This window comes from Sciurus carolinensis, chromosome 7, assembly GCF_902686445.1.
Source record: "Sciurus carolinensis chromosome 7, mSciCar1.2, whole genome shotgun sequence".
NCBI classification, from domain to species: domain Eukaryota; kingdom Metazoa; phylum Chordata; class Mammalia; order Rodentia; family Sciuridae; genus Sciurus; species Sciurus carolinensis.
In genome coordinates, this window is record NC_062219.1 from 123,121,476 (window position 1) to 123,145,263 (window position 23,788).

General features: G+C 40.2%; 1 protein-coding gene across 5 annotated transcripts in view; it reads right to left on the reverse strand.

Annotated features, from left to right (window-relative positions):
- Nucleotides 1-9,320: 9,320 nt before the first annotated feature.
- The window catches only part of LOC124988255 (MHC class I polypeptide-related sequence B-like), a 42,926-nt gene continuing 28,458 nt past the window's right edge, over nucleotides 9,321-23,788 (reverse strand). The window contains exons 2-5 of one of the 5 annotated variants that reach the window (XR_007109398.1): nucleotides 12,534-12,800; nucleotides 11,980-12,291; nucleotides 11,033-11,259; nucleotides 9,321-9,651 (exon numbers count right to left, since the gene is read on the reverse strand). Coding sequence is in view for 4 of the 5 variants with exons in the window: in XM_047557569.1 (XP_047413525.1) it covers nucleotides 9,605-9,651; nucleotides 11,021-11,167; nucleotides 11,980-12,291; nucleotides 12,534-12,800 (773 nt within the window). In the remaining variant the exon portion in view is untranslated. Of the gene's footprint in view, nucleotides 9,652-11,020; nucleotides 11,260-11,979; nucleotides 12,292-12,533; nucleotides 12,801-23,788 lie in introns of all 5 variants that reach the window. The other 4 variants (XM_047557570.1, XM_047557569.1, XM_047557571.1 and 1 more) reach the window with 4 other exon arrangements.

Consider the following 23,788-nt stretch of genomic DNA (forward strand, 5'->3'; position numbering starts at 1 on the left):
AAGATCCCGTTCTCACTTCAAATGCTCAGTCACAGGTGGCTCCTGACTATGGTGATGAGCAGCACAGAACATTCTGTCATCACAGGAGGGACCATTGGACAGTGGTGTTCTTTTGTCATACATGGGATCCTGAGAATAACCAAAAGATGGTGATAACTCTTAGATCCAATTCTTATTCACAATCTATTCTCTGGTTAATTGGGGCTCATCTCCTTTTTGACCAAAGGTTAATTTTTCCAGTTACACATAAGTGGCTAATATGACTTTTAAAAATGATTTGATCCCATAAATAACACCAAGAGAGAGGTGCATGAATTATATTTGCATGTTAACAAATGGAATTAAAAGGAAGTACCATGTTTTTTGAAAAAAGTAAAAGATCAATCCACCAGTTTCCATACTAATTCCCATAGCAATTACAGTCCCATTTTTTCCTCTGAGAGTTACCCACCATCAGGTTCATAGCCATAGTCATCCTTTTCAGACTGATCCATAAAGTTTTACCCCTCCTGGTGCATCTATAAACAATACAGATTATTTGGAACTTACAACACATTTAAAAACTTTTATACAAATGTATCATGATTTGTTTGACCTTATTTTATTTCAAATTTGTTTGACCTTATTTTAGCTGACATGTATGTTTGCTAAGTTGTTAGTATGTGCTCATCTTTGCTGCTTAGAGCATTTCATTAAATAGGTAATTCACATGTTAAATTGCCCCTTCTATTGTTTGTGGTGATTTGGCTTGTTTTCAGATTTGGGAAATGATGAACAAAGCTGTTATGAGCCTCCTGGTACATGTTTATTTCTACATGTGAGCACGTGGCTCTTAGAATTATGTGCCCAGGAGTGGAATTACCGTGTGGGTGTGTAATATCCAATGTAATAGGTGATGCCACACTGCTGTATCTGTACCCTGTGCCCTATGGGGGATTGTGTAAGGAAGCTCTTGATGGTCCAAATTCTCATCAACAGGGATTGCCAGATGCAAAGATTACATACAACCTGCTCAACTTTCTCCTAACTATATTTCCTCAAAGGGCTGGGAAGATGCTCTCTTCCCCAAGGCATTAATGTGCCACTTGACACATGTAGGTGTGAGAACTGCTAGGGTTCTGGGTAGTAACCAGTCTTGAGTCCCATGTCTTCTGAATTCTTACCCAGTTCTGACCACATCAATTTATATGTCAGATGCCATCCATTGAATGGAAGATTGATGCCTTTAAGAAAGATCCCCATGATACATTCCAAGGTATATTGTACTTACAGGAATTTTGCAGAGGGGCATTTAGTGTTTCCAATGTTTGCTGAGGAATGGAAAATCTCCAAATGATCTGGAATCTCAAATTTATTATCTTTAATTTTATCATATTTTTCTTAGGGTAAATGCTTTATTGTAACTTGAATGAAAAAACTATCCTTTGCTAAGGTTATGAAGGTATTCTACCATATTAAATAATATTTTGGAAGAGATGAGTGTGCTCCCATTTTTTCCATATAGGTAACCAATAGTCCTTAAATCATTTGTTCAAAATTTGTCCTTTACCCATCCATCTCTAATGTTACTGGTATTATATATCAACACTATATATTACATATAGCTCCAGTTTGTATGTATACATGTGCTATTCTCTCTCTGTGTGTCCTATACATAGTCACAAATGCATAATGTCTACATGTGTGTTGTTTGGCTTGTGGCTTCCTACTCTGTTCTAATATCTACTTGTCTATCTTTACATCAACACTCCACTCTCTGTTTATAATAACTCTAATGTAAGTCTTGATATCTACTAAGAGAATACAGTCCCTTATTCTTCTTGATTAAATGTGTCTTGGCTATTATTCATGTATATTTCCACACAAGGCTTAGAATCAGCTAACCAAGTGCCACAAAATGCCTAGTGTATATTTGATTGAGATTTATTAGAATTCTTGGAACATTTAGACAGACAGTGAAATAATTACTGAACTTGGATACACACATAAATTCACAGGAATTAGAGGGCTTCTTAAATTTTTATTGTGATAACAGCAAAGTCTTTGGAAAATAATATTAGGCAATATATCACAATAATAAATTTATTCATAAAAAGAATTATAATCTGTTTTCATGCTGGTCACATGGTTAGAGTTGGTTTACTCTACTCCCTGATCTGTGCTCTCTTTGCTTTGAGCAAACACCTCAGTTGGTCATAGTTCTTTACTTGGTGGGTGAAGAACCTTGCCCCAGTGGTGTCACCTAGTTGGCACTGTAATGACTTAGTCAAAAAGCCCTTCCACCATCCTACCAAGTCAACTACTTCAGGATGGTGGAGAACATGGTTAAGACCTGTGACTTCCATGAGCATGGGACCATGCCTCTTTTTTTGGCTGTGAATTGAGTTCCTTAATGAGTAGCAACGCTGCGTGGTGGAGAGGGCATTCTGTAAGCCCACAGATGGTCATTTTACCTAATGCATTGCTTGTAGGCAAGGCAAATCATATATGGACCGACTATCTATATTCTAGTAAGAAGAAAACATTGCTCCTTCTAAGATGGTAGATGTTTAATGTAATCAACTTGCCACCAGAGAATGGGTGATCACCCTGGAAATGGTGTCATTTTGGGTACTCAGAGTTGTCACTGTTGTTGGCAGACTGGACATAGCAACATTGTCCTTAGTGAGTGGAAAGTACATATATGTAAGCTCATGCATGAACTCCACCCATGGCACCATGGCCACATTTTGCATGAACCCACTGGGCAATGGCAAAAATGACTGGGGAAAGAGGCTAACTAGTACCTGCAAAATAATTCACCCTATCAACTTGATGGTTACAGTTTTTCATGTGAATTCATCTTTTTCCTCAGATTTCTTTGTCAAGGAATTACTACAATATCTTTTCCAAGCCTTTAACCATCCAACCAATCTGTTGGTCACATCACACCACATATTGTACATGTGGCCATCACTCCCTCCACACAAAGTTAACAACCAGATTTACTGCTTCAAGTTCTGCCCACTGAAAATATTTCCCTTCAGCAGTGTCATTCAGGGATGCCCAAGAAGGGGCTCTAGGACAGCAGCTGTCCATTTTTACATGGTGCCTGAATAGCTTGCAGAACCATCTATGAACCAGGCACAGGTTTATCTTCTTCTGTCAACTGGTCACCAGGAAATGAGTCCCAAAGTGAAGGATGGGAGGGAACACAGTATAGCAGGAATGAAGACTATGGACATGGGGCTACTTCTGCGTGTAACTGACTGTAATCTTGAGGGCTTGCTCCGGTCTGGTCACATGCACACTACCAGCATTGGATGATGAAGTGCTAGTATGCATGCATGACTTTATGACTTGGTGGGTCAGAGAGCACACAATTTATGCTGGGCAGCTCAGATGGACAGTAGTTATCTGTGGAAGATGCAGGTCTTTGCTCCCAAATCTTAAGGGGACTATGCTGCAATTCACCTGTAGGAGCTTCCAGAAGCTCCAAATAGAAGTGGTACCTGCCACTCCCACAGCAGTCTGCACCTGTCAGAATCTTCCTTTGTTCTGCACCCCACTCAAAAACAGGAGTTTTTCAGGTCCCTCAGTAAATGGCCCAGGGTAGCACTAACAAATGAGGAACATACTGCCTCCAAAATCCAAAGAGGCACACTGAGCATTGTGCCTATTTGTTGGTCATAGAAAGGGCCAGATGCACCTTCACTTCAGGAGGAACTCTTGACATGTATCACAGCATTGAACTCTTCCAATTTCACAGAGGTGGAAGGCCCCAGGATTTTATCAGATGTAATTTTCACCCTCTAACATGCAAATCTCTGACTGAAACACCCAGAGTAGTTGCTACTTCACATTCACTGGGTGGCATTGGCAAACATCATCACTATAATGGACAAATGTGATCTTTCCAAAGAGAGAAAAGCAATCAAGACCATTAGGATTGAAATTATGACATAGGGCTGAGGATTTGATCTAGCCTGGAGCAAGGCTGGAAATGTGCCCTTTTCACCAAGGTGCTGCTGAAAGCAAAGAAGAAAGCTCTTGCCCCTCCCAGCCTAAGCCAAGGCTTGGAAGACCGAGAAGGCTGTGCAGAAAGGAGAATGCACTTAAACTAAAAAACTTCTTCACAGCAAAGAAAATATCAAGGACATGAACAGAGAGAAAATGGAAGAAAAATCTTATCACCTATACCACAGATAGAGCATTAATATCACAATATGCAAAGAACTAAAAAATCTTAACACCAAAAAAATCAAATAACCCAATCAATAAACAGGCAAAGGAACTGAACAGGCACTTCACAGAAGAAATACAAATGGTCAACAAATATATGAAGGAATGTTCCACATATCTAGCAATTAGAGAAATGCAAATTAAAACTACACTGAGATTTCATCTCATTCCAGTCAGAATGGCAATTATTAAGAATATAAGCAACAACAAATATTGGCAAGGATGTGGGGAAAAAGGTTCACTCATACATTGCTGATGGAACTGCAAATTGGTGCAACCATTCTGGAAAGCAGTATGGAGTTTCCTTAGAAATCTTGGAATGGAACCACCATTTGACCCAGTTATCTTATTCCTTGGCTTATACCCAAAGGACTTAAGATCAGCATACAACAGTGATGCACCACCTCAATGTTTATAGCAACTTAATTTACAATAGCTAAGCTTTGGAACCAACCTAGGTGCCCTTCAACAGATGAATGGATAAAGAAAATTTGGTATATATATATAATGGAATATTACTCAACCTTAAAGAAGAATGGAATTATGACATTTGCTGGTAATTGAATGGATCTGGAGACTATCATGCTAAGTGAAATAAGCCAATCCCCCCAAAATCAAAGGTCAAATGGTCTCTCTGATATGTGATTACTAACCCATAACAAGGGAGGGTAGGGAGGAGAAGTATAGATGTTCACTGGATTAGACAAAGGGATTGAAGGGAAGGGAGAGGGGATGTGAACAGGAAAGAGAGTAGAATGAATCAGACATAACTGTCCTGTGCTCATGTATGAATACATGGCCAATGAGACTCTGTATCATATACCACCACAAGAATGGGATCAAAATTGTAATGGGTTGCAGCCCATATATATATAAATATATCAAAATACACCCTATTGTCATGTATATCTAAAAACAACAAAAAATTTAAAAGTTTAAAAACAGAAAGGAGAATGCACACACACACACACACACACACACACATGATTCAGAAGTTGTATGTGTAATTCTATGTTAGAGTACCTGCTCACCATTAATAAGGACTTGGGTTCAATCCATAGTACCAACAAAACAACAAAAAATGTAGATGAAGAAAAAGATTCACATGTTACACCCACCTTTTTTGGAGGGCCCAAAACACTCCCTAATACTCAGAGGCAGCCCAAAACTCCTCAGAGATTGCCCCCAGATCATGATGTAATCATCCAATTCCCCCTGACCACTGAGTCTGCCATGAAGAAAACAGAAGACAACAACACATTCATATATTCATTGTTGGTATCAAGGCCAACAAGTGTCAAGAAAGGGAGCACACATGTAATCCCAGCAACTCAAAAGGTTGAGGCATCATGATCACAAATTTGAGGCCAGCCAGGGCAACTTAGACCCTGTCTCAAAATAAAAAGGAGTGAGATGTAACTCAGTAGTAAAGTACTTGCCTAATCTATACATGGCCCTGAGTTCAGTCCCAAGTACTACAAAAACAAGAACAACCAATTAACTAACAGCAACAACAAAAAACGTGGTGGGCGGAGGTCAGACGCACCAGATTACACAGCTCTGAAGAAGCTCTATGACACTGATATGGACAAGGTCAATACTCTGATCAGGCCAAAGGGCAGAACAAGCCACATGTTCAGCTACCTCATGAATATGATGCTTTGGATATTGCCAATAAAATTAGGATAATCAAAACTGAGGCAACCTGGCTAATTTTAAACCTAATTTTTCGCTATAAAGAAAAATAAAACAGTGATCATGTATTGTTGGTCTTCAGAGCAGGTGGACCTCTTGCACAGCAACAGAAGAAAAGACATTGCCCAGCTTCACAGTTGCACATCAGTATCAGGGGATGTATTATTTTGCTCAAGCAATAAAACCTCATCTGATGCAGCAGTTGCAATTGGAGGCAACCCCTGCTAAAGTTTACAACAATCCACTGTGATTCTCCAGATCCCTCTGTCTTCAGCACAGGTCAAACAGGTGAGTTGAGTGGGGTTGGAGTAGCAATCACCACTGCTGTGTCTTTTAAGTCTTCATTGCTGGCACTAATCTCTGCAATCCATCCGGGAGTGCAGTATTACTTGCATAGGCAGAGGCAGTTCTAGTGGCTTCTGCTTGGTCTCCCCACCACAATAGCCCCCACTCCAACATTAAGAAACCAACCTGGAGACCATACCTATTGCTGAGGTGGCTTATTCTAATTTGCAACTGTGGGAATACCACAGGATAGATTTGGGAACCCTCTGGAACCACTGTGAGAAGAAACAGGTAAAACTGCATTGATGTCCTGATCTACATAAGTTCATACTCTGAAAGGGGAGTCACGGTAATATTGGGGATCTCCAGGAATTAGAGCCAGTGTTAAGTATTCACTAAAAGTCTGATTATTTCCTTTTCCTCAGTACTTATTTTCTCTGTTAATAGCTCATGGGTCCTTTGAGGATGGTTGGGAGGAAGATAAACTGTGTAAGTTTTCAGCAGTGCACTGGTATTCTTTCTCAAGGGAGCTGTTCTCCCTTCATTCCAGAGGTTCTTTGTCTGTAATCCAGCTCAAACCTAGGAATTAATTGAGAGCTATAACTGTATTTTATGCTTCTAGGTAGATTAGTGTTCATTCACATCAAATAAGAAATTAGTGGTTTTCCTATTTCACTTCTAGGGAGGATATGGCAACTAGCCAAGCCATAGGTACATGAGTCAGGATATCCTGACTATGGCTTTGGCTGGTGTCCATACAGAAGCCAGGTTCACCCTACCTTTGTCCACTGGGTGGCAGTACTTGGCCTCCTTGGAATCTAGTTATGCTCATGGTATTTAGGTTTCCCAGTTCAGTGCCTGTAGCTTACACTATGAACTTCTAACTCCAGAGACACTAAGGAAGTCACAAAGTTGGCAGGATTCTACTTACATGAGGTATCTACAGTAGTGAAACTCTTAGGACCTGAAAACAGAATAAAGTTGCCAGGGGTTGGGGTGGATGGGGCATGGGGAGATTCTGTTGAAACATCTTAGAGTTCTAGTTTTGTAGGATGAAAAAGAACTAAAGATTCATAATACAACAAAGTGCTTATAGTTAACACATGATATTATCCACTTAAAAATGGTCTTAGTGGTTAATTTTTTTTTTACTACAATGAAAAATTAATCCTGTAGCTAACTTAGGAAAGCAACACAATTATTTTAAAATGTAGTCATGTGGATTTGACATGAAAATAGAAAATTGCAAGATATAGAAAACTGGAAATAACAGCACAGTTGAGACAAACAGGGAGAAACTTCCTGCCCCAGATAATATCCATGGACCCACAGAATCAGACTACATGGAAGTTGACAGAAAGACAGGTTCAAACTTTATTTAAGCAGGGTTCCTATCTGACCTCACTGTGTGTAAAAGCATTGCCTAGACAGGGCTGGTGAGAGTTCCCAGGATTGTGGTTCTGCTTGAGATGTGGAAGCCCCCACTACAGATGTGAGACTGTCAAAGATATTTCCTAGAAAATAAAACTCAAAGAATACCTAAAGTTCTGACTGTTTGAGTCATACAAATAGAATAATCAAAGTTAAATTAATGACAGCTCTATAGAAAATAATTAAACAAAAACAAAAGTATGTATTAATTCCAGGAAGCACAAGAGTTGTTCAGGACATGAAAAGTAATGCAACTGAATTAGAAGAAGATTAGCTCGAAAAGGGAAATAGGCAATGACTTAGCTAAGCACAAGTTTTACACAAATACATTGGGGAGATAAAGGAATGGAAAATGTGAAAGACAATTACTACTAATTCCGTATCAGCCATGGTGAAGCTCAACAGAGAAGTGCTGCTGCAAAGGAAAAACAAGCTTTCATAAAGGCACTGGAGTTAAAAGTTGTGGACGTAAACGCCAAAAAAAAAAAAAATCAGCTACAAAGTTGAAAGCGGTATCCTCTAGGAAGAGAGAAACAGAAAAGGTAGAGAGGACACTGATGTTTCATGAGAAATCTTCCACAAATATTTGATTCTATCGTTTAGGGCAAATGTAAGTTGGGTAAAATAAAAATGAAGGTTCAATAAATATGAAAGTGTATGGTTAAATGAAAGGACACAAATGACCAGAGGACAACTAAATTAAAAAATACTATGTATGACATGTGTGCATAAATGTGTAGATGGCCTTGACTCTGAAGAAAACATGAAAGAATATGCCAGTACACAACGGTCATATAGTGCATGAGTGAATACTCTACCTGAGCTCCACATTGCTCCCCTGAGAACACAGGCAAGAAATGTGCAGGACCCAACTAGGCTCCTTCATGCTGTTGTTTCCAGGCAGGTCTGTCCAATCATGCTCCAGACAGAGGGATCTCACTCCTGCCAAGTATGTGCAACAGGTGAGCCCTAACTCTCTCTGCTGCTACCACATCACCTGGGTAGAACTGAGATCACACTGGCTAAGAAGAGTACCATCCCTTCACCTGCCTCAAGATCAGGCACCCAGAATCAGGTTGGGGGAGTATCCTTCTCCCCACTGCCCTGCCCACATTAGTCTGATGGCAGCAGATGCTGGTGCTTAATTCATGCACATTCTGTCACTTATTCTTGATCAACTCAGTCCACATCCATCTGAAGTCACTTTAGTCCAGAAGCAGGCTGACCCTCATTGCCCATTACCAGGAAAACCCAAAGCATGTTCACTCTCCCCTCACCTGTGTCACCATCCAACTCTGCATCATTACATGAGGGCTCCAGATCTTCAGGGCAGATGTGCCTCACAGAGTCAGCTGTCATTTTTGGTCCCAGATTGCCCCAACCCTGGGTAAAGCCCTCTCTTGCTGTGAATCTTTTGGTCATAGAGACCTAAGGGAGGGGAGAGGAGTCATTTTTTATGCTTTGTCAAACCCGGAGACAGACTGTCCTTTTCCCTGAGCCTTGCACTCTGTCCCTTCCCAGAACATAAAGTAAAACAGAACAGATATACATATTTAAAAACACTTAAACTTTTGTAGTGTAAAACTATGCAGATGGGAGGTAAGGCATAGAAGGGGCCCTCAACGGTCAAGGAAAGCCAGTATTTTAGGTTTCTTGGAAGGAGACAGAACAAGGACATTTACAAATAAATCTCATTTATTAAAATATAATAATTATATAAGTAATTTGTTAAAATACAATAAAATAATGAGGATAACTAGTACATGAGAGCTGCAAGCACCTCAAACGTATTAACCCTTTTAATCCCACCCACTCCAAAGTTAATAAACCTGTCTTTTAACATTGTAGAGATGAGAAACCAAGGCAGCAAGAGAGAAAGTACTGGTCAGAGCAGGGCTGCAAGTCTAAGTTCCCTGAGAAGCTCCAGAGCTTTCAGCAGAGGCAGAAACCCCAGTTGAGCAGTTCCAGGTGGTCACTTGGTGACCTCTAATGCTGATGAAGGACTTGTATTCTCACAACCTGTGGGGAAGAAGGGGAACCAGTCAGTGTTCAATTGTTTGCATAATATTGCTATTTATTCCCTTGGTACCTCTCTCTCTCTCTCTCTCAAAAATCAAATTTGTTCTTTCTCTGAGAAAAGAGAATGCTGTGAATTTTTTCTCCCTCTCACCCCACTTTCCAGGCCTCATCAAGTTCCTCTGTGCCTCCATCAGCAGTGTCTGTCACCTGCCTCTGTTTCCACAAGGAAGAGAAAGTGCTGCAAGATTCAGGGACAAGATCTGGGGGTGAAGCCCCAGGTTCTTTCTTCCTCTCAAGCCCAACCATTCCTGACAGAGTGGGGGTCTCCCAGAGTGGGCAGCATCAGGTCCTGCCAGGCCTGGGCCCGGGGCTCACTCACACACAGTCCTTCTCTTCTTTAGTTCTCAGGGCTCCTCCCCTGCAGAGGGCAGGTGCTCACCGGCAGGGACTGCCCCACCTACAGCTCCACATCCCTTCCTCCCAGCCCTGAGTCAGCAGCTCCTAACTGGAAAGTTCCATCAGAAAGCCCAGGGGCACCAGCAGGCCCAGAATACAAAAATATGCCTGCTACATGGTCAGTTGCTCACCTGATTCCAGAGCAGCCACTGCAGAGGAGACCTAGAATCCCTGACCCTCTGCACCTGCCCAGACTCTCAATCTGCACTTTTCCTTCCTCCCATCTGACTGGTCTACTGAACCCTGGGAACCCATCTCCTCCCCAAGGGCTCCTGCTTCATGAGGCTGCTCTGGACTCCATACCTCCATTCCTAACAGAGAATGGAAATGCTGCACAGAGAACTGACATAACTGCCTGTGCTGCAGGGCCATGGCTGCACCGGCAGTGTTCTGGCCCTGTAGGTCTTTTCTTGGTTTTCTTATTACAGCTGGAGAGACTGGGGGAGAGGGAGGCAGATAGGAAGGAACCAGAGGAGGCATCACCTTCTCCTGGGATTCCTCTCCAGTTTCTAAGTACCCAAAGGTCACAACTCATTTTACTCCATGACCCCCAGAAGTCATGATAATCTAGCCCTCACCCATCAGCCCACCATTCCCAACACAGCCTCCTTGTCAAGCTCCCAGAGCCTGAGAGAGAGAGATGGGGACAGGTACAGAGCAGAAGCCATGGCCCCACTGCTGATCATTCCTCACCCAGTGACAAGAAGAGGCTCCACTGGACAGCAAGGATGTTGACAACCCTGCATTGGACAGGCTAAGGGGAGTCGTTGGAGACATACCTCCCATCCCCTCACAAATACAAAGACTTCCATTCCCTGTTCTAGAAGGCTGGTCACCTCCACTGCTCTCTGTGCAGTGGGAGGCTGAAGGGACCCTACATCACATACAGGCCCTGCCTTCTCCAGTCACTGACCACTTTTCTCACCGAAATCTTCTGTAGCTGATGTTGTTTTCCTCTTCTTGCACCAAAGGACACAAACAATAATCATAATCACAGCAACACCACCAGCAGCTACACATAGGCAGGCAGGCCTTCGACTCTGAAGCAGCAGACCAGTCCCTGAAAACAGGCTTGTTACACTCTGGGTACCAGAGCTTCAAGGTCTCTCCTCTCTCACCACCATGGTCACTGACCTATCCAGTTGAGAACTCCTGTTGGGATACACAGGGCTAGTGCTATCATTTCTCCTGTGTTCCACATGGCAGCTGAAACTCTGCTTCTGTCTTTCGGAAATCCTGGTGGATTCCCAGGTCTGATAGGTCCCATTCCCATAAAACAAGACATCCTGAGGTTGCTGGGTGTCTATGTTCAGGGGTTCCCCATTCTGAAGTCATGTTGGAGAGATATTTTGGGATTAGAAGCTGAAAGCCCAATATCATACTGACAGTGTTCTCTAAGGCCTCACCACAGGTCACATTCACTGCTGGGGGCACTGGAGAAGAATGGGCAGAGCTACTCAGGCATGTGACCAAGCCTATCTTCCCTCAAAGGGAGGGAACAGGGTTGGTCCTCTCCACTCTTTGGATTCTGGTCAAAGTCCTCATTAACCCAGACCTTCTGCATGTCTGTTCTTAGCCTGGGGCCTGAGTCCTCTGACTGACAGGAAGATGGGCCTCAGGCTTGTGACCTCACATTCTTGCTGCCACATGTTGGTATAGGCAGGGGTGGTGTTACAGGGACTCCTAGTTTGTGAGGTCTTGAGGGGATATTTGTGGGGATCCAGGGTTGTGGGGCAAGGTTGGAGATTTCTATGATAGCAGGGTGGCAGGCAGATGGGCCGGTGGGGGCTCACTAGGGTCTGGGCACACACTCATTCCTGTCTCTATCTAGTGGTATAACAGGACAGGCAAATCACTGCACAATAAACTCACACAAGGTATTCAGGGCAGAGGCTCCAGGGGAGTGGGAGGAGCCCTTCCAGGAGAATAGATATCTCTGGAGTTTTCCACAAAGCTCTTCCTGCAGAAGGACCCAGTAATCCTTGCTTTGCATGCCATCTGCATCCCAGGAATTCTTGACTTTCATAGCCAAGGTCTGAGTGGATGATGGGTGCACCATCCAACTGTGTGTCTCTGGATTATAGGAGATGAAGAGTTCCCCATCATAGTGGAAATTCCAGAAGCCTCTGGTGCAGTTGTCCTCTTGCATCTCACAGCCCCAAATCTCCTGGAGGGAATGAGATCCTGCCCCAATCCCCAAGTCACTTCTCCATCCTTTGGCCCCTCTGCCTCCCTTCCCAGCAAGTGAAAACTGCCAACCCACAGGTGACCCCAACCTGGCTTTCCTCAATGTCCCTTGTGTTGAGCTCCAAAGACCCATGGTTGCTCTCCCCAGCCAAATGCAGTGAGAAGACACAGATCCCTGCTCTTTTCACCAGACTTCCTGGAGAAAACCTCACATCATACTTGCCCCCGCTATCACTCACCTCCTTTCTGCTCCTGCCAGGCATTGATATCTGCCAGGGTCATTTTTAACTTCTTGATGTGCTCTGCCAAGTCCTGCATCTCTGTGTTCCAGTTCTCAGTTCCCAGAGGTTTTTCTGCCCATGGCCCCCAGGGCTCTGCACTTCCTTGATTGTCACTATCATACTGAAGGAAGAGCTGATGGTCCCAGTAACCCTCAGCGAAGGACCTTGATTGCACTGATCCACCTTGGGACCTCACTGTGAGGTTGTAGTGGAGACTGTGAGCCCCTGTGGAAGAGGAAAGCACAGATGACACCTCTTCCTGAAAACGACTGCTCATGACTGCTCACCACAAGGTCTCTGCTGTCTTGAGCACCCTGAGGAGGCTGCAAACATACACAGACAGAGAGACAGAAGAAAGGTTTCCAATAAAATGAAGACAGGAAAGTAGGGAGGAAGGAGAGGGGGACTGAGGAATGGCGAAAGGGGAAATGGAGAGGGGCAGGCATGTAGGCCAGGGACCAAGACAGGGTATGGGCTTCCTAGGATACAGGTGAATGTTCAAGGATAAGGGAGGAGCAGGAGGGCTAGAGGTTCATAGCAGGGCTTGTCAGAGGTCAGGGAGGGCCCAGGAAGGGCCAAGGGTGGAAGGACCCATGGTCAGAGGTGCTGTGGAGCCCAGGCAGGGCAGGGGTATGAGAGTGGGATGCTGCCTCTGTGCAGACCTCTCATGGATAAGGTGGGACAGGCAAGATACAGCAGTGGGAGGAGGTTGTAGCCCTAAAATATTTATGAGTGAAGTTGTATCCTAAGGAAATGTGAAGCAGTGGACTGGGTTCAGAGTAGAAAATCAGCATTTCAAGGACCCAAGTGGGGGAGGTAAATGGTCCTCCTAGCATCTCCTGGGAATAGGCAGGTGATAGTGTTTCCAAAGACCCAATGTATCTTTTCAATAGGTGGTCCTGCATTTTCACACACAAACAATGAAGTTGGACCCTTTACTTACTCATATACAGAAATTAGCTCAGGACTGGGGATGTAGCTGAATATCTGATAGAGTACTTGCCTAGCATGGACAAGTGCCTGGGTTCAATACTCAGTGTTACCTCCCTCTCTCTCTCTCTCTCTCTCTCTCTCTCTCTCTCTCTCACACACACACACACACACACACACACACACACACATAACTCAAAATGAAAAATATTTAAACTATAAAACTAAACATTCTTAGAAAACACATTGGCAGTTCAGTGTGGTGATGCTTACCTATAATCCCAGCTACTCAAGAAACTGAGGCAGAAGAATGCAAGTTTAAGGTCAACTTGGCAACTTTGTGAGATTCTGTCTCAAAATAAAATTTTAAAAAGGCCCAGGTGTAGCTCAGTGGTAGCTCACTTACTAGGTTCAATTGAACCCTAGTTTCAATCCACAGTACCATAAATAAATAAATAAGAAAATATATTGGCAATAATCTTCATGCAAAAGGATCTGACACATTTTTATTGATATGACACCAAAAATACACATGATATAAAAAATTAATAAATTGGACTCATCAAAATTAAAAACATCTGTACACCAAAGCGCACCCAAAGAAATGGTGACCTGCAGAACACCAGAAAAGATTTGCAAATTACATAATTAATAAGAGATGAACATTCAGAATATATGAACAAGTCCTGGGCTGGGGTAGCTCAGTCATAGAGCACTTGGCCTAGCATGTACAAGGGTCTAGGGTTGATCCCAGCTTCACAAAACAAGCAAACAAAAAAGAATCTCAACAACTCAAAAACAGAAAAGCACTAAACCTCTTCAGAACTGGGCAAAGGATCTCTACAGCCAGTTCCCTGAGGAGATATGGAAAGAGCCAATAGGCACATGAAGAGATACTCAACATTAGCAGTCATTAGGGAAATGAAAATAAAAGCATAATGACATTCCATTTTGTGCCCATGAAGATGGCTACTGTTAAGAAAAAAGAATGCAAAATGAATAAGTGCATAACTGCATAGAACACTGCAGCACTGGTGCATTGCTTGCCTACATATACAATGGTGCAGCTGCTATGAAAGTTGTATGGTGGGTCCTCCAAATGTTAATATACTTCCCCCCCATTTGAACATTAGATTATTTATTTTTTTAACTGCTGAGTTGTAAGAGTTCTCTACATATTATGGATATAGCTCTTTAGATAGTCATTTTGTTGTATTTCTTTTTTATTTTTAAATATATTCTTTTTTGATATTTTTTATTTGTTCTGAATACTTATATAGGATAGTAGAATGAATTTATATACATCATGCATAAATGGAGTATAACTTCTCATTCTTCTGGTTGTACATGATGTAGTATTACACCAGTCATGTAGTCATATATATACATAGAGTAATAATGTCTGATTCATTCTACTACTGGTTCCTGGCCCCCTACCCATCCCTCCCTAAACTCCCCTCTGCCCAATCCAAAGTACCTCCATTCTCCTCTAGCCACCTCCATTATTGTGAATTAGCATCCACATATCAGAGAAAACATTCAGCCTTTGGTTCTTGGGACTGGCTTAGATCTTAGCACAATATTGCCCAACTCCATCCATTTACTGGCAAATGACATAATTTCATTCTTCTTTAAGGCTGAATAATATTCAATTGTATATATGTTCCACATTTTCTTTATCCATTCATCTGTTGAATGGCACCTAGGTTGATTCCATAGCTTAGCTATTGTGAATTGAGTTGCTATAAACATGGATGTGGTTGCATTACTGTCGTATTCTGATTTAAGTCCTTTGGATATAAACCAAGGAGTGGAATAACTGGGTCAAAAGGTGGGTCCATTCCAAGTTTTCTGAGGAATCTCCATACTGCTTTCCATGGTGGTTGCACCAATTTTCAGTCACACCAGCAATATATGAATGAACCTTTTCCCCACATCCTCATGAACACTTACTATTGCTTGTGTTCTTGATAATTGCCATTCTGACTGGAGTGAGACAAAATCTTAGTTTTAATTTGCATTTCTCTAGTCGCTAGAGATGATGAACATTTTTTCATTTATTTGTTGATTGATTGTATTTCTTCTTCTGTGAAGTGTGTTCAGTTCCTCAGCACAGTTACTGATTGGATTATTATTATTATTATTATTTTTGTGTGTGTGTGTGTGTGTGTTAAGGTTTTTAGTTCTTTATGTATGCTGGAGATTTGTGTTCTATCTGAGGTGCATGTGGTAAAGATTTTCTCCCATTCTGTAGGCTCTCTCTTCATGTTAGTGATTGTTTCCTTTGCTGAGAAGAAGCTTTTTAGTTTGAATCCATTCCATTTATTAATTCTTAACTTTACATCTTGTGCTTTAGGAGTCTTTTTAAGGAGGTCATGTCATAAGCCGACATGATGAAGATTTGGGCCTACTTTTTCTTCTATTAGGCAAAGGGTCTCTGTTCTAGTGCCTAAGTCTTTGATCCACTTTGAGTTGAGTTTCATGGAGGGTGAGAGATAGGGGTTTAATTTCATTTTGCTACATATGGAATTCCTTGAAGACATCAACAAATTTCTAGAGACATATGACCTACCCAAATTTAATCAGGAGGACATACATGATTTAAAGATTAATTATAAGCAATGAAATAGAAGATGCCATCAAAAGCCTACTAACCAAGAAAAGCCTGGGACCAGATGGATTCTCAGTCGAGTTCTACAAGACCTTCAAAGAGAATCAATATCAATATTCCTCAAAGTATTCCATGAAATAGAAAAGGAAGGAACCCAAAAATTCTCAATAAAATTCTGGCAAATTACATACAAAAACATATTAAAAAGATAGTGCACCATGATCAAGTGGGGTTCATCCCTGGGATGCAAGGTTGGATCAACATATGGAAATCAATAAATGTAATTCATCACATCAATAGACTTAAAGTTAAGAATCCTATGATCATCTCAATAGATGCAGAAAAAGCATTTGACAAAATACAGCACCGCTTCATATTCAAAATACTAGAAAAACTAGGGATAGTAGGAATGTCCATCAACATTGTAAAACCTACCTATGCTAAGCTTCTAAATGGAGAAAAATTGAAAGCATTCCCTCTAAAAACTGGAACAAAGCAGTGATGCCCTCTTTCGCCACTTCTATTCAACATAGTCCTTGAAACTCTAACCAGAGCAAAGAAATTAAAGGGATATGAATAGAAAAAGAAAACTCAGACAATCACTATTTGCTGATGACATTATTCTATATTTAGAATCTAAAAAGTTCCACCACAGAACTTCTAGAACTCATAAATAAATTTAGCAAAGTATCAGGATATAAAATCAATACCCATAAATCAAAAGCATTTCTATACATCAATGATGAGTCCACTGCAAGAGAAATCAGGAAAACCACCCCATTCACAATAGCCCCCCCCCCCCCCCAAAAAAAAAAAAAAAACGACTTGGGAATCAATCTAACAAAAGAGATGAAAGACCACTACAATGAAAACTACAGAACACTAAAGAAAGAAATATAAGACCTTAGAAGATGGAAAGATCTCCCATGCTCTTGGATAGGCAGAATTAATATTGTTAAAATGGTCATACTACCAAAAGTGCTATATAGATTTAATGCAATTCCTATTAAAATCCTCATGAGTTTCTTCATAGAAATAGAAAAAGGCATCATGAAATTCATTTGGAAAAATAGGAGACACAGAATAGCCAAGGAAATCCTTAGCAAGAAGAGTGAAGCAGGAGGCATCACAATACCAGACCCTAAACTATACTCAGAACAATAGTAACAAAAATGGCACCAAAATAGACAGGCAGGCCAATGGTACAAAATAGAAGATGTAGAGACAAATCCACATAAATACAATTTTCTCATACTAGACAAAGGTATCAAAAACATACAATGGAGAAAAGATAGGCTATTCGAGAAATGGTGCTGGGAAAACTGGAAATCCATATGTAGTAAAATGAAATTAAACCTCCATCTCTCACTCTGCACAAAACTCAAAGTGAATCAAAGACTTAGGCACTACAACAGAGACCCTTTGCCTAATAGAAGAAAAAGTAGGCCCAAATCTTCATCATGTTGGCTTAGGACCTGACTTCCTAAATGAGACTCCTAAAGTGCAAGAAGCAAAATCAAGAATTAATAAATGGAATGGGTTCAAACTAAAAAGCTTCTTCTCAGCAAAGGAAACAATCACTAACATGAAGAGAGAGCCTACAGTGGGAGAAAATATGTACCACATGCACATCAGGTAGAGCACATCTCCAGCACATATAAAGAACTAAAAAACTTAACATCAAAAAACCAAAAAAACCTCCCCAAACCAAATACAGTAATTGTGCTGAGGAACTGCACAGACATTTCACAGAAGAAATTTCACAGAAGAAATACAATTAATCAACAAAAATATGAAAAATGTTATACTCAAAGGACTTAAAATCAGTATACTACAGTAATGCAATCACATCAATGTTTATAGCAGCTCAATTCACAATAGTGAAACCATAGAACCAACCTAGGTGTCCTTCAACAGATGAATGGATAAAGAAAAGTGGTATATATACACAATGGAATATTACTCAGCCTTAAAGAAGAATGAAAAATGGCATTTGTAGGTCAATGAATGGAGCTGGAGATAATCATGCTAAGTGAAATAAGCCAATTCCAAAAAACCAAAGGTCAAATAAAACTTTCTCTGATAAGCAGATGCTGATCCATAATGGTGGTGGGATCAGGAAGAATTGTAGAACTTTGGATTGGGCAGAGGGGAGGAGGAGAGGGGGCGGGGGTTTGGAAGGACAGCGGAATGAGAGGGACATTATTACTCTATATACATGTATGATTACACGACTGGTGTGACTCTGCACCATGTACAACCAGAGGAGTGAGAAGTTATGCTCCATTTGTATACAATATAATATTTCCCTATCATGTATAACTAATTAGAGTAAATTAAAAAAAATTTTAAAAATCATTGGAATTGAAGATGCAGGCAAAAGGCATGAATACACTCTTATAGAAAATAACAACAGAGAAAGTTCCAAGACTTTTAAAAACTTTGTTTTTTTTTTTTAGATGTACATGACAGTAGATTATATTTTGATGTTTATACATACGTGGAGTATAACTCATTCTAATTAGGATCCCATTATTGTGATTGTACATGATGTGGAGTTTCACTGGTCATGACTTCATATAAGAACATAGGAAAGTTATGTCCAGTTCATTCTATTGTCTTTCCTGTTCCCATCCCCCTTCTTCCTTTCATTCCCCTTTGTCTAATCCAATAAATTTCTTTCTCTCCCTTTTGTGTGTTAGCATCCATATATCAGAAAGAATGTTGGCCTTCAGTTTTGGGGGACTGTTTTATTTCACTTAGCATGATATTCTCCAGATCCATCTATTTATTGACAAATGCCATAATTTCATTCTTCTTTATGGCTGAGTAATATTCCATTGTTTATACATACCACATTTTCTTTATTCATCTGTTGAATGGCACCTAGGTTGGTTCCACAGTTTAGCTATTGTGAGTTGAGCTGCTATGAACACTGATGTGGCTGCGTCACTGTAGTATGCTGATTTTAAGTCCTTCGGGTATAAACCAAAGAGTGGAATAACTGGGTCAATTGGTGGTTCCATTCCAAGTTCTCTGAGAATCTCCATACTGCTTCCCAGAGTGGTTTCACTAATTTGCAGTCCCACCAGCAATGTATGAGTGTACCTTTTTCCCGACATCCTTGTCAACATCTATTGTATTCTTTTTTTTTTTTTTTTTAATTTTTATTTATTTATTTATTTATTTATTTTTACGTTTACATAGGGTAATGATGTTTATTATATTTTCCCCCTCCCCCCCACCCCTCCCACCCCTCTTTTCCCTCTACACAGTCCTTCTTTCCTTCATTCTTACTGCTCTCCTTAGCCTAACTCTAAACCTAACCCTAAACCTAATGCTAGCCCGTCCCACCCCCCATTATATGTCCTCATCCGCTTATCAGCGAGATCATTCGTCCTTTAGTTTTTTGAGATTGGCTTATCTCACTTAGCATGATATTCTCCAATTTCGACCATTTGCCTACAAATGCCATAATTTTATCATTCTTCATTGCGGAGTAATATTCCATTGTATAAATATGCCACAGTTTCTTTATCCATTCATCAACTGAAGGGCATCTAGGTTGGTTCCACAATCTGGCTATGGTGAATTGAGCAGCAATGAACATTGATGTGGCTGTATCTCTGTAGTATGCTGATTTTAAGTCCTTTGGGTATAGGCCAAGGAGTGGGATAGCTGGGTCAAATGGTGTTTCCATTCCAAGCTTTCTGAGGAATCTCCACACTGCTTTCCAGAGTGGTTGCACTAATTTGCAACCCCACCAGCAATGTATGAGTGTTCCTTTTTCACCACATCCTCGCCAACACCTATTGTTGCTTGTATTCTTGATAATCGCCATTCTAATTGGGGTGAGATGAAATCTTAGGGTAGTTTTGATTTGCATTTCCCTTATTACTAGGGATGTTGAACATTTTTTCATATATCTGGTGATTACTTGTACATCTTCTTCTGTGAAGTGTCTGTTCATTTCCTTAGCCCATTTGTTGATTGGATTATTTGTATTCTTCGTGTAGAGTTTTTTGAGTTCTTTATAGATTCTGGAAATTAGCGCTCTATCTGAGGTATGGTTGGCAAAGATATTCTCCCACTCTGTAGGCTCTCTCTTCACATTTCTGATAGTTTCCTTTGCTGAGAGAAAGCTTTTTAGTTTGAATCTATCCCAGTTGTTTATTCTTGCTTTTATTTCTTGTGCTATGGGAGTCCTGTTAAGGAAATCTGATCCTGAGCCAACAAGTTGAAGATTTGGACCTACTTTTTCTTCTATAAGATGCAGGGTCTCTGGTCTGATTCCGAGGTCCTTGATCCATTTTGAGTTGAGTTTTGTGTAGGGTGAGAGATAGGGGTTTAGTTTCATTCTATTGCATATAGTTTTCCAGTTTTCCCAGCACCATTTGTTGAAGAGGCTATCTTTTCTCCATTGCATATTGTTGGAACCTTTGTCTAGTATGAGAAAATTGTATTTATTTGGGTTTGTGTCCATGTCCTCTATTCTGTACCATTGATCTACCTGTCTATTTTGGTACCAATACCATGCCGTTTTTGTTACTATTGCTTTGTAGTAGAGTTGAAGATCTGGTATTGCAATACCCCCTGCTTCGCTCTTGCTACTGAGGATTGCTTTAGCTATTCTAGGTTTTTTATTCTTCCAGATGAATTTCATAATTGCTTGTTCTATTTCTGCGAGGTACATCATTGGGATTTTAATTGGAATTGCATTGAATCTGTATAGAACTTTAGGTAGTATAGCCATTTTGACGATATTAATTCTGCCTATCCAGGAACATGGGAGATCTTTCCATCTTCTAAGGTTTTCTTGAATTTCTTTCTTTAGTGTTCTGTAGTTCTCATTGTAGAGGTCTTTCACCTCTTTTGTGAGATTGATTCCCAAGTATTTTATTTTTTTCGATGCTATTGTGAATGGGGTAGTTTTCCTAATTTCTCTTTCTGAAGATTCATCACTTATGTATAAAAATGCATTGGATTTATGAGCATTGATCTTGTAACCTGCTACTTTACTGAATTCACTTATGAGTTCTAAAAGTTTTCTGGTGGAATTTCCAGGTTCCTCTAAATATATAATCATGTCATCAGCGAACAGGGATAGTTTGAGTTCTTCTTTTCCTATTCGTATCCCTTTAATTTCTTTGGTTTGTCTGATTGCTCTGGCTAGAGTCTCAAGGACGATGTTGAATAGAAGCGGTGAAAGAGGGCATCCCTGCCTTGTTCCAGTTTTTAGGGGGAACGCTTTCAGTTTTTCACCATTTAGAATGATATTAGCCATGGGCTTAGCGTAGATGGCCTTTATAATGTTTAGGAATGTTCCCATTACCCCAATTTTTTCTAGTGTTTTGAGCATGAAGGGATGCTGTATTTTATCAAATGCTTTTTCTGCATCTATTGAAATAATCATGTGATTCTTAACTTTAAGTCTGTTGATATGGTGAATGACATTTATTGATTTCCGAATGTTGAACCAACCTTACATCCCTGGGATAAAACCCACTTGATCGTGGTGCACTATCTTTTTAATATATATTTGTATGCGATTTGCTAAAATTTTGTTGAGAATTTTTGCATCGATGTTCATTAAGGATATTGGTCTGAAATTTTCTTTCCTCGATGTGTCTCTGTCTGGTTTAGGTATCAGGGTGATATTGGCTTCATAGAACGAGTTTGGTAGGGTTCCCTCCTCTTCTATTTCATGGAATAGTTTGAGGAGTATTGGAATGAGCTCTTCTTTAAAGGTTTTGTAGAACTCGGCTGAGAACCCATCTGGTCCTGGACTTTTCTTTGTTGGTAGGCTTTTGATGACCTCTTCTATTTCATTGCTTGAAATTGGTTTATTTAAGTTGTGTATGTCCTCCTCGTTCAGTTTAGGTAGTTCATATGTCTCTAGAAATTTGTTGATGTCTTCAAGGTTTTCTGTTTTGTTGGAGTATAGATTTTCAAAATAGCTTCTAATTATGTTTTGTATTTCACTCGTGTCTGTTGTGATGTTTCCTTGTTCATTCCGAATTTTAGTAATTTGAGTTTTCTCCCTCTTTCTCTTTGTTAGTGTGGCTAAGGGTTTATCAATTTTATTTATTTTTTCAAAGAACCAACTATTTATTTTATTAATTTTTCCGATTGTTTCTTTTGTTTCGATTTCGTTGATTTCGGCTCTGATTTTAACTATTTCCTGTCTTCTACTACTTTTGGTATTGGTCTGCTCTTCTTTTTCTAGTGCTTTGAGCTGTAGTGTTAAGTCGTTTATTTGTTGATTTCTACTTCTTTTTTTGAATGCACCCCATGAAATAAATCTTCCTCTAAGTACTACTTTCATAGTGTCCCAGAGATTTTGATATGATGTGTCTTTGTTCTCGTTTACTTCTAAGAATTTTTTTATTTCCCTCCTGATGTCTTCTGTTATCCATTCATCATATAATAGTGTATTATTTAGTCTCCAGGTATTGGAGAAGTTTCTGTTTTTTATTCTGTCATTTATTTCTAGTTTCAATCCATTATGATCTGATAGAGTACAAGGTAGTATCTCTATCTTCTTGTATTTACTAACAGTAGCTTTGTGGCATAAAATATGGTCTATTTTAGAGAAGGATCCATGTGCTGCTGAGAAGAAAGTGTATTCATTCTTTGTTGGATGGTATATTCTATATATGTCCGTTAAGTCTAAATTGCTGATTGTGTTGTTGAGATCTATAGTTTCTTTATTCAATTTTTGTTTGGACGATCTATCCAGTGGTGAGAGAGGTGTGTTAAAATCGCCTAGTATTATTGTGTTGTGGTCTATTTGATTTCTGGAATTGAGAAGGATTTGTTTGACGTACGTGGATGAGCCAATGTTCGGGGCATAGATATTTATGATTGTTATGTCTTGCTGATTTATGCTTCCCTTAAGCAGCATGTAATGTCCTTCTTTATCCCTTCTGACTAGTTTTGGTTTGAAGTCCACATTATCTGAGATGAGGATGGATACTCCAGCTTTTTTGCTGTGTCCGTGTGCATGGTATGTTTGTCCCCATCCTTTCACCTTTAGTCTATGGGTGTCTCTTTCTATGAGATGAGTCTCTTGCAGGCAGCATATTGTTGGATTTTTCTTTTTAATCCAATCTGCCAGTCTGTGTCTTTTGATTGATGAATTCAGACCATTAACATTCAGGGTTATTATTGTGATATGATTTGTATTCCCAGTCAATTGACTCATATTTGTTTTTGACATGATTTGGTTTCTCCTTTATTTGGCTATTCCTTTAGGCTAGCGCCTCCTGTTGCTGATTTGCATCGTTGTTTTTCATCTCTTCCTCATGGAATATTTTGCTGAGAATGTTCTGTAATGCTGGCTTTCTTTTTGTAAATTCCTTTAGCTTTTGTTTATCATGGAAGGATCTTATTTCATCGTCAAATTTGAAGGTAAGTTTTGCTGGGTATAAGATTCTTGGTTGGAATCCATTTTCTTTCAGGGCTTGGTATATGTTGTTCCAGGCCCTTCTAGCTTTTAGGGTCTGGATTGAAAAATCTGCTGATATTCTTATTGGTTTCCCTCTGAATGTAATTTGATTCTTTTCTCTCGCGGCCTTTAAAATTCTGTCTTTATTTTGTATGTTAGGTATTTTCATAATAATGTGCCTTGGTGTGGGTCTGTTGTAATTTTGTATGTTTGGGGTTCTATAAG